General features: G+C 39.6%; 1 protein-coding gene across 1 annotated transcript in view; it reads right to left on the bottom strand.

Moving 5' to 3' along the window:
• zgc:63587 (uncharacterized protein LOC393431 homolog) overlaps window positions 1-15,296 on the bottom strand; it is a 49,905-nt gene that overhangs the window by 21,398 nt on the left and 13,211 nt on the right. Inside the window, exons 5-7 of the mRNA XM_057831671.1 lie at window positions 14,865-14,988; window positions 12,006-12,140; window positions 11,697-11,814 (exon numbers count right to left, since the gene is read on the bottom strand). Coding sequence (XP_057687654.1) covers window positions 11,697-11,814; window positions 12,006-12,140; window positions 14,865-14,988 — 377 coding nt within the window. The remainder of the gene's footprint in view (window positions 1-11,696; window positions 11,815-12,005; window positions 12,141-14,864; window positions 14,989-15,296) is intronic.

A 15,296-nucleotide genomic window follows, 5' to 3' on the forward strand; every position in this document is an offset into this window, starting at 1 on the left:
AGCCTCATACACTAAAACACACAAAGGAGGACAAGGTAGATAAGGGTGACAACTTACGTTTGATGTGCAGTGAAACTTTGAAACATGTTGTTTTGGCCTTTAGTTTGTATGACAACAGCATTAAAGTCATCCACTGCCACTGACTACGATAGAGCGATCCATTAGAACTGTGAGGGTGGCAGTGACCCCCCCCCCCCCCCCCAATTTATTAAACAAGATTTTTTTCCATCTTTCTGATAGAATGTGTCTGATAAATTAACACTACTGAAGATTTGATTGATTCTGTTGATTATCAATCATCAGCCAACAGTTGACTACAAATAGCATAGATGCTGATAATTCAACTCCAAAAGGTAGACCTACATACAATTATCCGCTGTCACCAGACGGGCTGGAACAGTAGTATTCTGAAAGATTCTTAAAAATAATATTTTAAAGCAAAAATAAACGTATAGCTTAAGTAAGAAAATCATCTTGTAGTTTATTTTAGAGGTGCACGATAAATATCGGTCCGATAATAAGAATTATGACGTCATCCCAATAACTCCATTAACATTATATATTATCGGGCCTATGAATAATATTTTTGGCATGGTGTCGGATTGGGATATGAGCGTTTGTTTCCACTCCTGTTTTGCCAGTATGCAAATGTTTATTAGTGTTCTACAGGCTGTATTTTTCCTTCAATGAGTTATAAACCTTACTATGACAATAAGCAAATTTTGCATTTTACAGTGTTATGTTTACAAGGTCTTGAGAGGCCTTTCGGTTATTGATAGGCTTGCTGTTCTATAATTGCCACGTTAAGAAAGTTGTTTCATGGACCAAGACGACAAGTCTCCTCTCCTGTTGCACCAAATGTTTTATATGCTGACAGAGCACAATACATGTTGGGTTTGTTTTAGATCAGTTCTCATTGTTCAGGGGAACACATCGTCAATGATATTGACTGATTGATTGTGATTGATTCAAATTATATTTATTTGAAGAAATTAATATGGCCACTTTTTTAAAGTCAAAACTGTTCATGTCTTTGTTTTGTTCATTATAATAATGTTCATGTCATCATGAAAATTCTGGTTTGGTCAAAGGCAAATCTATGCTGACTCAACCACTATATTTTTAACCTACAGGTGTTTAAAAACTCAGGTAAATATATATTGAAAAATTATAGACATATTATTGGTTATCATATCGGTATCGGGATGTCGGTGTCAAAAAATGGATATCGTGCACCCCTAGTTTATTTAATATAAACTCAAATTAGCTGCTCTTAACTGATTGACTACTATAAATAAACACGTCCAATCCGTTTGGAATAGGAGCAATGGCAGTGAAAAATCAGACCTTTGCTGTCCAAATGGATTGGATTTTTGTTGCCATCAATGACAGCAAATGAGTTGGCGTTTTTCGTCCGTTCGAGAAAGAAAGAAAACGCACATTAAAACCCATTTTGTTTTGACAAGATTTGATTGTGTTCAAATGTCCCCTAGAAAAAAGTTGAAAATCCTATCTGCTCTTTTCCAGCTCAATAGAGCTTGCTGCTGTTGAAACAGCTTTGAGGTTCTGTTATTGTACTTGAAGAAAACACAGGCTGGTACGACCATCCGGGACAAAAATGTGTCCCTGCGGGGTCGTAGGATTTGTTCACACAGCAGTGCATGCTCGAGTGCTTTGGGGAGACGACATCGAGGCAGACAATGAGGGGAAAACTGTGACTGCGCCCCGGCCGGGGGTGAAATACAGCAGCTGAGCAGCCAAACGTGAGGGAGGGAGGCAGGGAAGGTCCAGCGTGGGAGGGAGAGAGCCAGTTTAATGAGGATGGGGTGGGGGACAAAAAAGGTGGCTGAGAGAAGAAAGGAGTGGGGATGAGGGCATGCAATGGGAAAAGCCATTATAGAGGAAACAGAAGGGAATAGAGGGAAAAAAGAGCACTTCTATTGTCTATTGCCAAAGTGATTGTGCAGGAAAGGAGATCATTAGGTCTCGAACCATAGTTTTGGAAGGTCATCTTATCTTCAGGAACAACCAAGATGAGGGTGCAATCTGTGGCAAAACTCCAACACTTTTGATTCTGATAAACAATCAAAGGATAATCTTTCAAACTCATCGTGTGACAGTAAACTTTTGCAGGGCTTGAAGCCCCCCGCATTTGCTGTTCAGTACATTTGATACTTAACTACCTCAAATTGACGAGATCACACGGCTAAAAGATTTCTGGAGACTAGGGATAGGACGACACACTTAAACTCACAATACGATGGACCTCGATATGGCAGGGTCACTATACGAATTTAAAAAATGTTTAAAAAAAAAAAAGCTATGTTGAAGCTTATTTTTCTTTCAATTGCACATGCAAATGCAGTACAGACTACACTAAAAAGCGGCTGCAAAACGCAATGACAATCGCATGTCATCTCACATTTTGTGGATTTCAAGCTGTGAAAAAGAATGTCATCTAGCGCTAGTGAAATACTTTCCAAAAAAAAACATTTAAAGCCAAACACTGTGGGGAAGATATTATCAGGCATGAAAATGGGTCAGGGGTTAAAAAGGTGAGAAGGTGGAGGAAATATGTTCCGGTACACTGTACAACTCAACAAAATATTGAGCTCTGTCGACCCACACTGTGTTTCAATGATCTGCAGGAAGCACCCTCGAGTCGATTCGGTTACGATTCAGGGTGCAACGGTTCGTTTATTGAACGATGATCACGGTATTGATGAGGATCATGATTATCACGATTATCAATGCATCATACATTACTAATCAATAAAGTAGCCAAACAAATGTATGTCCAGTATTTATTTAAAATATCCTAATGATTCAACAGGAACGATGGAAACATGCCTATACAACAAAAAGCTGCCCTTAAATTCCTTATTTTATTTTATTTTTTTAAACAAGAAAGTGCAAAATCATTAACCATTTTAAAGTGTGTACGACAGGAGAAAAAAAAAGTGTTATGTGTTATGTATTACGATTCAACTATTTACAACAATTTGACAAAGCGCAGATGACGGGAAATTAGTTTTTTAATCTGCCAGTTAGCCACGCCTACCATTATAGACCCTACTCATGTGACATCACAGCCACGCCCCCACACCATGTTGTCCGTCTACTCGTCATGTTAATGCATTAGCGCTTCGTAAATTCCTCCTATTATGGCGTGTTTTTCTGCTCGTTAACATTAATAATCAAAATGGTGAAGTCGTGTGTGGCGGTCGGTTGCAAAAACAGAGAAGATAGACGGAGAGACTTGAAGTTTTACCGTATTCTGAGACCCGGAGAGAAGAGCAAGATGGACTGCTGCAATTCGACGAGAAAACTGGGCTCCAAACGACTACCACAGATTATGTAGCAGTCATTTTATATCTGGTAAGATGCATTTAATATATATTTAGAGGGTTTTGGGCTGACAACCACAATTAAGATCATTGCTAGGCTAATCGCCGACAACATACACTCAGACGTTGTGAATGAACTACCTGAAAATATGTAATTATAAGGGGATAATAAGACAGTTGTCATACAATTAATTTACAATTTCACTATTGAGGTCAAAAGCCAAAAAATAAATTCAACTAGGGACAATCTGGAGTAGTGCTATCGCACTTCATATTTATTACATATTATATATGTATGTAGTGAGAGTGCTATCGCTAAACCATATAAACATTAAAAGCCCGAGCTCCATTGACCAATGACATGAAATACATTAGACTTGACAGTGGATGTTAGTAAGAACAAAAGATTTTGAATTGAAAATTTCGTAACTCACCTTCCCGAGCACAAGATAGATTCCTGCCGAATTTTCGTGGACGAGGACCTGTTTCACCCAACCAGCAACGAAGTATTTATAAGCCTCCAAGCTCTTAAAGTTTTTCAAACTTTCGTGAGAATAGGCTGATTTTGTGTGGACAAGATAGTTGTAAATATCAGGGTAGCAGATGTCAGGCAGAGACGGCGAAGACAGCGAGTCGAAAAACATCGATTTAGGCATCAAATATGGATCTGGCGAATGGATAAACTGAAGCTTTTCCACATAACGCCTTTTATGCAACGCATCCAATGAGTTTACAGCGTCAGATAACACCGGGGCTTCCATGAATTGCTCTATAACTTGCACGACTAATTGAAAACAATGAGAATAGGTCCAAAAAATACGGACAATATGGCGGCCGGATACAGCGACACGTCATTTTGTGACGCAGGTGAGTAGGGTCTATAGGGCTCTAGCGTCCCCAGGAGGAGGATGATGTCTCCAGGAGAATGTTTTCATCTGTTTTACTATTCAGCCTATTGAGGAGGAATTATTAGGAATGAGGAAAATGCGACGAAGAGAGCCGCAAAATTTCATTGTTTCAGTCTCTCTACTCCAATATTTTTACAGGATACAGTATACTTTTTATCCAAGTATTTTTTCCCCAATAGCTAAATAAATGGTATGGTCATGACAAATAAGAGTCTTGTGGTAAATGGAATATAAACTAATAAAAATAAATTTATTCAGTACGACATGGCAAAACACTCCATAATTGTCAAAACTGTCAACTTCACCTTACTCTCGCACCTCCCGAACAATATTTTATGCCACCGTAGTTTAGTCGGGCTTTTGTCATTTCCCGGCTTCCAAGAATGTAAACAAACCAAGAGGCTTGACAGCTAGCCGACATGCTAACCCCAACCAAGTAATGTTTCAAAGTCTTTGAAGCGAAAAATCACACATAACTAGCCCGGATCACATCACACGGCAGCGGGGTTGTCGATTGTCTTCGCCGATCGGCAACCCACCCGGCGGCGAGCAAGTTAGAGCTCGTCGTTCCCCTGCTGAGAGCAGAGGGTTCATTTGCGGGGAAGCAGCTGGACAATGACCGCCAGACAAACCGGCCAACGTCGGAGGAGCGCGTAGCTGCCACATGGTCAACACAAATATGGCAAAATAATGCTTTGTTATACGGCGAAGACGTAAACAGTGAGAGAGTCATAGGAGAGCGGCTGCAGTTGTTGTGCAGCTAACATGGCAGAATGTGTCTGAGCATAGGAGAGCTTTTCTACATGCCCATCCATGATCAAACATAAGTAAATAATCCTTTATTTATAGAAAGTTTGTAGTGTTTACTTTGTAATCGCTGTATTTGCGGTCATTTATAACACAAAGTTGCAATTTCTGATCGGGTGGATAATTTGACAGAAGACGGGGCACACTAAGAGGGCAATAAGCCGAGTATAGTGCTCTCCCGGCGGGGGGATGTACGACAAGCACGCCTCTCCCTGGTGCAGCAACATTTTTCTGCAGCCATTTGGCTGGCGTGATGTGAAAAATAAACAAATTAATCCGCAAAATCGGCTGAATCTGCAGTCCATCTGCGTGCTATAAAGCAATGCTGTATTGTAAGACGCTGACCCGGGTGATGTCACATTCGCATTCGTCCTAAACCAGAAACTAGAGCCTGAAGTAACACATATTTCATGGCACGGGATTCAAAAATTAAATATAATAGTATAAAACGATCACTTCCACACACATCCAAGCGGTCCATTTCATTCAGGAGCATAAAACACCGCGTGAAATATGAAATAAACATGCTTTTTGGTGTCATACACACTGGACTTAGCAACACACCAGGGACAATTTCCAATTAACACGACTTGAACCTACTGCTGAACAACTGAAAGGCAAGAAGCAACAAACTATCTCTCTTCCACTCTCGCTCTAAAAAATAACTTGAGCACAGAAGAAGAATCTAATAATCGATTTTTGGCACACCCTTACTAATTTAATCACATTATAATAATATTAATAATAATTTTTTAAAATTCTCGATCCCACCCCCCCTTAAAAATGTTCTCCTCGGATCTACACAATTCAGGTAGGTCACCCTTTATTACTTCAAAACGACTGATATCGCCAAAAGGTGAGAGATTTTCATGCCTGTTATTATTTCTAAATAGAAACTAATAACAAATTATCCCTGTAGCACTTGTTGCATTTTGTTCATATAGTAAGCGCATTCATATCATTTTCATAAACAGATTCTCAACACTGTTGGCACCATGGGCTTCAAGACCACTCGACAGCGCCATAGAGCAAATGAACCACCATGAAACTTTGAACCAATTGGCTGCAAAGCTTCATTGCTTCAACACGCTTCATTTGGCCATCACTGATCCCTTGGATGGGACAGACATCCTCTGCTGCCACCTGCTATCAACACTATTGTCTTCCAACATCTCTCCCAGCATGCACTGCAGCACTACGACTGTAAGTAATTCAAACTTTATGTTCTGTGAAAATTGTTTCTTCATTGACTGTTCCGTTTGTTTCATTAATTGCTACTTATACGCTAGTTTGTAGTTATGTGATAATTGTAGCTTCATTTTGAATCTTTGAGTTTGAATGACCTTTGATCCAATGACTTGCTATTACTTTTCTTCAGGAAGTGTGTGGAAGCCAGTTCTGCTTACACACTGTACGTGGGAATTGATCTTCCTTCCTCATACATGGCTGATGGCTACTCATGGTAAAGTTGCTGGGTCAGTAAAACAATTTGAGTCAACATTATGCTCAATTCATGTGGCGATGCATCAGATTATATTTTACGATCCCTTTTTCTCCAACTAGATTCATATCATGATGTGTTGCATTTTGATATATTGTCAAAAGATGTTTTGTCCCAAATTTTCTGTAGACGTGTAGTGAAAAGGTATATCTGCCATGTAGTGAAAAAGTACATCAGAGACGTATGTCCCATCTAAACCAGATGTGCACTATCTCCTTGGTTAAGACAACAAAAGAAGACAAGTTGATTGAGACCCAAGCCCCACACAGGATATGACTGCTAGGTCTCAGACTGAGAGGATCAGCCTCTCAATATACCCTCCTCTGGGCAATTTATGAGCAGGAGACCACCGCGATCCTGCCAAAGGAAATTGGCATTAGAGCATGCACAGGAAGATAAGCAAGATGTATATGAGGGAAAAGAGGGAAATGGGGGTGGGGGGCAATTTCAAGAGCGGAAGCAAGTGGAAGGCCTAAGAATCAATCAATAGTGAGAACAAGAAAATATTTACAATGGCAACTTTTTCTCCCACTTTGTCCATAAGTCTGAGCTGCATGAGGCAACAGGTTGTCTCCTGACGTGGCTCGTGACACATTGCAGGAAATGTATATTGTTCTGTACAAGCTGTTTCCCCTCACTTTAACAAGGGAAAGTGCATACCAAAGAAGGAGGTCCAGAGGGGGCTCATTTACTGAGAGACAAATGCTGGGGAAAAAAAGATATATTGTAAGAGAAATTCTGCAGGTTATGCATCACCCCTCGTGACTGCTGGCCCTGGAAGCACAAAAGGAAGGCATGTTGGTCCACTCTGTTCAACAGGGCATTATTACAGGATGCACACGTGTACCCGTAAAAACCACTTGAGTTAATCTGATCCAAGTGAAATGTAGTTGATCAACTGAGAGACATTAGTACGAGCATGGTTTTTCTTGTAGGACTACAGTAAAAACGTTGATATTAGAAGAAGGCAATGTTTTATGTAACCAGATGAATACTTCCACGTTTAAACTATTTCTACACGAGGTCCCGTCTCCAACAGAGTTCCATTCCTACAATGGCAACCTAACTGAATTTGCAAATCAGTCAGAACACGCGGCAGTCCAGTGTTTCCCAAACTTCATTGAAACAAGGAGCACATTTTACACCACAAAAATTTCACGGCACAGCAAACAACTAAAAACAAAAATCCAAATTAGCCGTAGCCCAACCCCCTGCCTAACTTGGTATGGGTAATGTTGATTCAATTTGTTTGCGACTCCTTGTCACGATTCAATTTGATTTCCATTTTCTGTGCTTTGATTTGATTCCATCAAATATTGATGTAAATGTTTTGATATCATTTCAGTAAGACAATTTAATGATCATGTGAACTTGTTTCATCCTACTGTAGGCTTCATACTGATATTGAAGGGAAACAGGGCGCGGGGCGTTTTAATAGGGGGCCTGCATTGTTGGCATGGCCGTCAAAGCTGACCTAGTGGAAATAACAGACAAAAAGCTTTTTTCGTTGAAAATTTTTGTAAATAAATGCTTAAATCCCTGCATTCTTTATAGATATGGACGTAAAACAGTCTCGATTCTTGGTTAAAAGCAAAAAAAAAAACAAAAACAAAAAACATGCAGTTAGCATTTATTTTACTTAAATATGTCAAAGTACGATGCTAGTATTTTAGTCAATGTGGCAGCCGCCTTATGTAAACAGAACTTTTCCGGTGAAAAATCTTGTGAATTAATGCTTAAATCCCTGAATTCTTTATAGATATGTATGTAAAACAGTCTCGATTCTTTGTTAATAGAGCAAAAAAAAAAAAAACGGGCATCCACAGTTAGCATTTATTTTACGTAAATATGTCGAAGAATGATGCTAGTCTGTTAGACAATGTAGGGCAGTTAGCATTTAGTTTACGTAAATATGTCGAAGAATGATGCTCGTCTGTTAGACAATGTAGCGGCAGCCTTAAAACAGAGCTTTTTACATTGAAAATTCTTGTGAAAAAAAAAAACGAAAAATATATTACCTTGAATCAAATCACTCCTGAGACAATACTTCCTGCTTGTATGCGGTACAGCTTCCGTACTATTTCAACCTAAATCCGGCGTTGGATCGCTGCATGTTTCGCTGCGACTGACTGCGAATAAATGAAGCGGATTGTGGGATGGCCCCCCCTACTTGAAGGCGTAGCGCAGTGAAGGTTGAATCTGACCCGTCATTATCATTATGAAATCTATGATCCCACATTTCGACAACTGAACATATTTAAGTAAAAAAAATTTTAAAAAATCAAAATAATTTGAGCATATGGAACAAAGAAGTCAATTTAAAAAAAGACATTTGAGCATATGGAATAAAGAAGTCAATTAAAAAAAAAAAAAGACATTTCTGTATATTGTCAATATGCATTGCTGGCATAGATATAACAATATTATGCATTATTACAAATCTCCAATAATATTGACAAATTATGTGAAATTGGAAAATTTCATACCCGTATTCTTGCACTAATAAGTGTATTGTCTGTAACCAGCACATCTGCATTCCTAATAAGTGGTAGAGAAATCTCTCATGGAAATTTGGGTAGGAAGCCAGCCAACGTTTTTATTTTTCAGTATTTGTTCATCATACTTGCATTGTTTTGTATGGACAGATGTCAGTTCTGAAGAGAAAACAAAAGTTTTGTGCCATCCAAAATGCGACAGGAAGGATTGATAGAGGCTACAACACAAAGTGACCAGACAATGTACGCTGAGGCTGATAATAGTACTCACACTTGCAATGAAACTATTACTACCCTCACGACAGCAAAAGACGATGATAGTCACAAGTCTAAAGTCGACTTTGAACTGATCGGAGGCAACCAAACAATGGTGTGATCTTGTAGCCCAAAGCTGTCGACTCGAAAGTTTAAATAAAAAAAATTAAAAAAAGATCTACTCTATATTTACATCAACAAACCACAATTCTCCAGATATTGAACAATAACTTTTTGACAGCATTTTCAACTCTTCTGTGTAATTTATGCCTATGGTATCTACAAACAATGACAAAAGGAAAACACAGCAAAAACATTTTACATTAATTTATGAAATAACATTGAAGCTTTTAGAAGAGTACAATGGATGTGATTAATGTGTTTCCTTAATTTTAGTGATGTAAGTAGTAATATGCCAGTTATTTTGTGGTCAATCATGTGAAAACAGTTCATTTTTATCTAGCAAGCCTGTTTCGTCTATGACTGTCAATGGCAGCCAATGAGTTAAATTGTGACTACCTTGAAAGCTACTGTACATTTATGCACATTTACAATAATTATAATACAGGGTTGAGAGTAAATTAAACCGGTGAGTGCCATTAAGTGCCACCTTGCAATTGCAGAAAATGCCGCCTCAGTGATTACTAGGCAGTCTTGCTGCGGAAAACCTTCAGCAAACTAAATTTCCTTTGAGCCAGTGCCCCGATGTGCCAGACCACCGGCTCCGGGGCCTGAATGAGGCACAGGAGGGGAGGCCTGAGCTTTGAAGAGCTGGCCGGGGTGACTTCCAATTAAAAAGCCCCCAGGTTGAAAAAGTAATTTATGTTGGAGAGTAATCAGTGGCAGGAAAAGCCTGCGATGAAAGCGATCAGCTGTGACGTGTGTATTGTCCAACTGCGTCCTTCCACCTATCGTCAGCAGGAAACTTGGGAGCGCGCAACCGGCCTGACACTTGGAGGTGCTCCAAAAGGAAATATGAAGGACGAGTTGAGACTGGATGAAATGAGCTCATCCGCATTGTAAACACCCCCTTTGACATACTTTGATATTGTTCAAAAAACACATAAATCATAAAAATCCCGCAAGGAAGCACACATTTGCTTCCTCGCATAAACAAAACAAGCCATTAAATATGGTCAAGTGATTGTTGATCTGGTAGTGCCGATGAACACTTTAACAGTGAAGGATTGTGGCAGGAGAGGAGTATTACAACCACTGGCAAAAAATTATGGAATGACCAATCTTGGAAGTTTTTCACTCGGTTATTTGTGTAGAAAAAAAGAAAATTGACATGACCCAAAACGAAGTTATTTCAAATGCACCACCGCTTGCAATCTCTAAAGCGTGGCAAAACGTACTCTTCATCAATCTAGCTCCAACGTTCTCTGATTGCTGTTGCTAGGTTAGCGTTTTATGCTGAAGCCTATGTCATGGACAGTTTTCTTCAAATTCCACCAGTTTTCAATTGGATTGCGATCCAGACTCTTTATAGGCCATGAATGACACTGACCTTATGTGTGTTTTCATAGTTTTTGCGTCTTAGATGTCTGTCAAGTATACCTTTCTTTCACAATCTTTCCATGTAATTTCTATTTAGTCCAAATTTTCGAGGATCTTGTCACTTGGTGACCTCCTGTTGTTCTCTCCTTGTCGACTTCCTCTCCCTCTTGTGCTCGGGTGTCCATTCTTGGGCCCTGGTGGTGGTCGCCGGGCTGTTGTCGCTTGTGGGGAGGGGTCCAGATGGGTGGGTGTTGGTGGGCATGAGGGATGGTGTATCCCTTCGTCCTCTTCCTGAAGGCTGTTTGACGGCAACTTGGAAGGGCTGGAGGACAGCCGGTCTCAGGCAGTTGGCCGTATCCCATCCGCCAGAGCTATGGATGGAGGGAAGCACTTTGCTGGCGTCCCTCTCGGTTGGCGGGGGCAGCAAAAGGTACCCCCAGCGGCCTCCGCACAGCAGTTTCATTTTCTGCATGACTAACACATGCCTGAGTGAGTTCATGCGTGACTAGGTGCAGCCAGGCACATTCTGGTAAATAAAATTGTTGGTGCCAGGTTTAGCGATCAGATAGCAAAAAAGTAGGATGTTGATTTATTAATGCTCACAGTTGTTTGTCCCAAACTCGGGTTTCCCACCTCATATTACTGGCATTTGCCCTATCACGCCCCTAACGGACCTATCTTCCTTCCTCTTGCCTCCCCCATGGAACATTAAAACTACAAGTCCATCTCGTAGCAGCTGAACAGAACAGGTTAAAAAAATAAATAAAAAAATTAAGATTTTTTTTTCCTTCTCAATTAAACAACTGACCATCCTCCAAGACTGGTGATTACATAATGTTTGCCAGGGTTTGTAGTTTATTTTGTGCCTGTGTACTGGCCTTACCCGCCTCTTCAAGCGATCCCTCTCCTTGAGAGTCAGCGTATCGGCCTTGGCAATAACGGGGACAATATTAACTTTGCTGTGGATGGCCTTCATGAACTCCACATCCAGAGGCTTTAAACTGAGGGGAAAGGGATAACAATGAGAAAGAAGAAAAGACCTGAAAGGGAATGAGCTCAGGTGATTACATTGAATAATGTAACAGAAAAAGAACTAGCTTGAGGTATTTAATGGCTTTTGTGGGAGGGGAAAAATACAATTCAAGGAAGAACATTTCTTTAAACTCACAGTTCACTCACAGATTAAGCTTACCCATGTCCAAATGGCGATATGAAGTAGAAGCAGCAGTGCACCCGGTTGTCCACTATGTGGCGTCTGTTGAGGCCGCTTTCATCGTGCAGGTAGCGCTCAAATTGATTGTCGATATACTGAATGATGGTCTTGAAGCTTCGTTGCGTCATGAGTGATGGAAAAAGAGAAGAGAGTGAGCATGGAGCATGACTTATTCAACAAAGGACCTCAAGATTCGAATGCTCCTGGACCCAGAAGCTGTACGATAAAAAAAAAAAAAAAAGTTTATTTTCATAAGGTTTAAAATTACACACAACTCTACTCAATTTTCATAACTATTACGTTTGCCTACTGAGGACGCCAGATTATGCGGAAAATGTCATGTGGGCAGTGGGAACATGCAAAGTCCACACTGGAAGGTCTGAGTACCCTCTTTATACCCACCCCTCCTTTATAATAACCAGTCCACCGTGCTGATGTCTAAGTTGACAAGAAGTCAAAAATAATAAAGGAAGGATAGACTATAAATGTGCTGTGCTTAGTCCTAATTGACCTTGCCCTGGATCATAACATGTTACATGAAACGCCGCCTGTGCAGTTAATTAAGGGTTTGGGAGGGTAATCATTTTTTCCCAGGGGAAAAAGATTTCAAACAATTCGGAAGTCCACTGGCATTCCTACAAGGATTTTGTTTAACCTGGGAAGTTCTATTGGTACCGTTTACAACAGGACATACAGTATGTCCTGTTATAAAATGCATATTAAAATGCATTAAAAAATTTAAAAGATAATGCATCAAAATTAATCACCACCTGATTTTTCAAAAAATGAAGCATTATTTTATGTGTATATTTGTTAAATAGTTTTGATTAGCCCCCCGCCCCCCCCAAAAAACACTTTTTTTTTTTTTTTTTTTTAAATCTTATAGCTTGCGCTTCATGCTAGTACTGACATTTCCGAGGCCACAAATGCAACACTGTGTGCTCAAAACAGCTATAAAATGAAAAAAAGAAAAAGAAAAGAAAATGGGCAATTTTTGTGATAGTTTGAACAGGGCACGAGTAGACAGGTCAACAATGTATCAAACCGCATGAATATGATGGCCGATATCAACAGACACAGCCAATGAGTGAAAGTACCGTATTGGCCCGAATATAAGACTGTTTTTGTATTTAAATAACACTGAAAAAGAGGGGGTCGTCTTATATTCACGATCTAGACATTATACCCATTCACGACGCGAGATGGCGCCAAATATCATTGAAGCGATGTTTTGTTATGACAGATCTCAGCTACTCTCCCCATTCACGACGCTAGATGGCGCCAGATATCATTGAAGCAAGCGATGTTTTGTCATGACAGATCTCAGCTACTCTTTTTAGTTTAACCAGTTTGCATTATTTTATTGCAATGTTTTTCCTTATTCAGATTTGTTTCAAGACTACAGTTACAGTTAGATTTCACTTTGATGGTTAATGCAGTTATTGCAATTTTGTTGTTTTATCACAATAGATTGGTTTATTTACATTTCAAAAACCAGAAGCCATTCATTTACGAACGTGATTCGCTTTAGTTTACATATTTAAATGCTCAGATATTAAGATTTGAATGAGGCAAAATAACATGCTTTTTCTCTCAAATATATTGTTACAATCATTTGTTTCGAATGTACTGTAATTATTTTTAGTATAAAAATTAATTTGGTGTTCAAAAAGTCTTTTTTCAGTCTTATAATCAGGACCGTCTTATATTCGGCCCAATATGGTAAATCAATGTAGTCAGTCAAACTGTTCAGAAAAGTGCAAAGGTTTAGGTTTAAGTTATTTTAATAAGCTACTGTTTGAGCATTAACACTGAAATGGTAATGTAAATAAGGATTAAGTTCAAATGTATTACATCTAGATGTTGTTCCTAAATATTTGAAAAGAACGTTCTTAAAAATTAAATGTGAATCTTTTTCAGTTTAAGCTCAATTCAACTGAATTGTACTTGATTAACGCTCTATATCGGCTTTTAACATCGGTTGTTTGAACATTTATTTCAATCATTTGCACAACAACTCTCTCACTACGCGTGTCCGACACACAACATATTAAACATTTTTTGCACTAAAGATGACAAAATGTTGCCATTGCCATTTTTAGTATGTGCTTCCTTAATGACTGCACCCCATAGGTGGCATGTGAGGTCTCGTTTTGCTTGGAATGCTTGCAATTGAAACAAAGTAATAAATAATAAGAAAACATGAAAAGAGTGCGCATGTTAGCGTTCTTTGTAAAGAGAATAAGCGTTCATGTTGTACAATCTGGACCATTATCAAGATCAAGGAGGCTATTATAGCTATATGGAAGTGACAGCCCACAGTAATTAGAGAACCTGCATCTACTTATGGCTGCCCATTGTCTCTCCTCCTGTTCGGCTGGCTTGCACTTTCGTTACATCGTTTCAAGATTTTACCTTCATTGGAATTCATTTATTTCATATGGGGAAAATACATTCATAATGCGAGCACATTTACGTTATTAGCTTGGTCGTGGAACGGATTGTGTTTGTATCATGAGGGTCCACTGTATTATGAATTTTGCAAACCCTGAATTCAAGTGGATAATTTTAGCAAAATAATTGTGCATTATACCGAAAAAACAAAAAAACAAAAAAAATTAAAGTACCTTATCCTTTCTCGACACAGCCACTTAATACCAGCCCAAAAGTGTAACACAAATGGCATGTTAGTCAGACAGATATAGGGAGAGGATGCAGTGAAAAGGGAGTTGAGGACGAAAGTTGAGAAAGGGAGTCAATGACAGGAAGTAAGAATGAGAAAGGACATGAGCCCAGAGATGTTTGGGCTCCTCCTTTCCCCGAGGTGAGCAAACACACCAGTCCTGGCTGTTAATGGCGTCGCCGTAGCCCGGTGTATCCACCACGGTGAGGCGGAGCTTCACACCCCTCTCTTCGATTTCCACAGTAGACGCCTCGATTTGCACCGTCCTCTCGATCTTCTCTGCGGAGGAGGATAATGGTTGGCGGGTGTCGAGAAAAGAGAAAGAACCCCGGGGGTTTCACAATATTTATCATTTCCACAACTGGTTGTGCAACTTTGTCACAAACGCGGGTTATGTAAAATCATGTATTTTTGTCAAATCAAAAGTCTTAACAGAATACGCTGGAGGAGGGTCTGGATCATTGTTTAAAGCCAAACTAAGGCATTCCCAACATTCCTGTAGAAAATAATGCTCAGCTGGAGACATTGTAGCAGACATTTCTCTATTATTACAGTGTGTGCGTGCATGTAAAGCTGCGTGTGTCTGT

The sequence above is a fragment of the Corythoichthys intestinalis genome, chromosome 3 (genome assembly GCF_030265065.1).
Source record: "Corythoichthys intestinalis isolate RoL2023-P3 chromosome 3, ASM3026506v1, whole genome shotgun sequence".
Classification (NCBI taxonomy): domain Eukaryota; kingdom Metazoa; phylum Chordata; class Actinopteri; order Syngnathiformes; family Syngnathidae; genus Corythoichthys; species Corythoichthys intestinalis.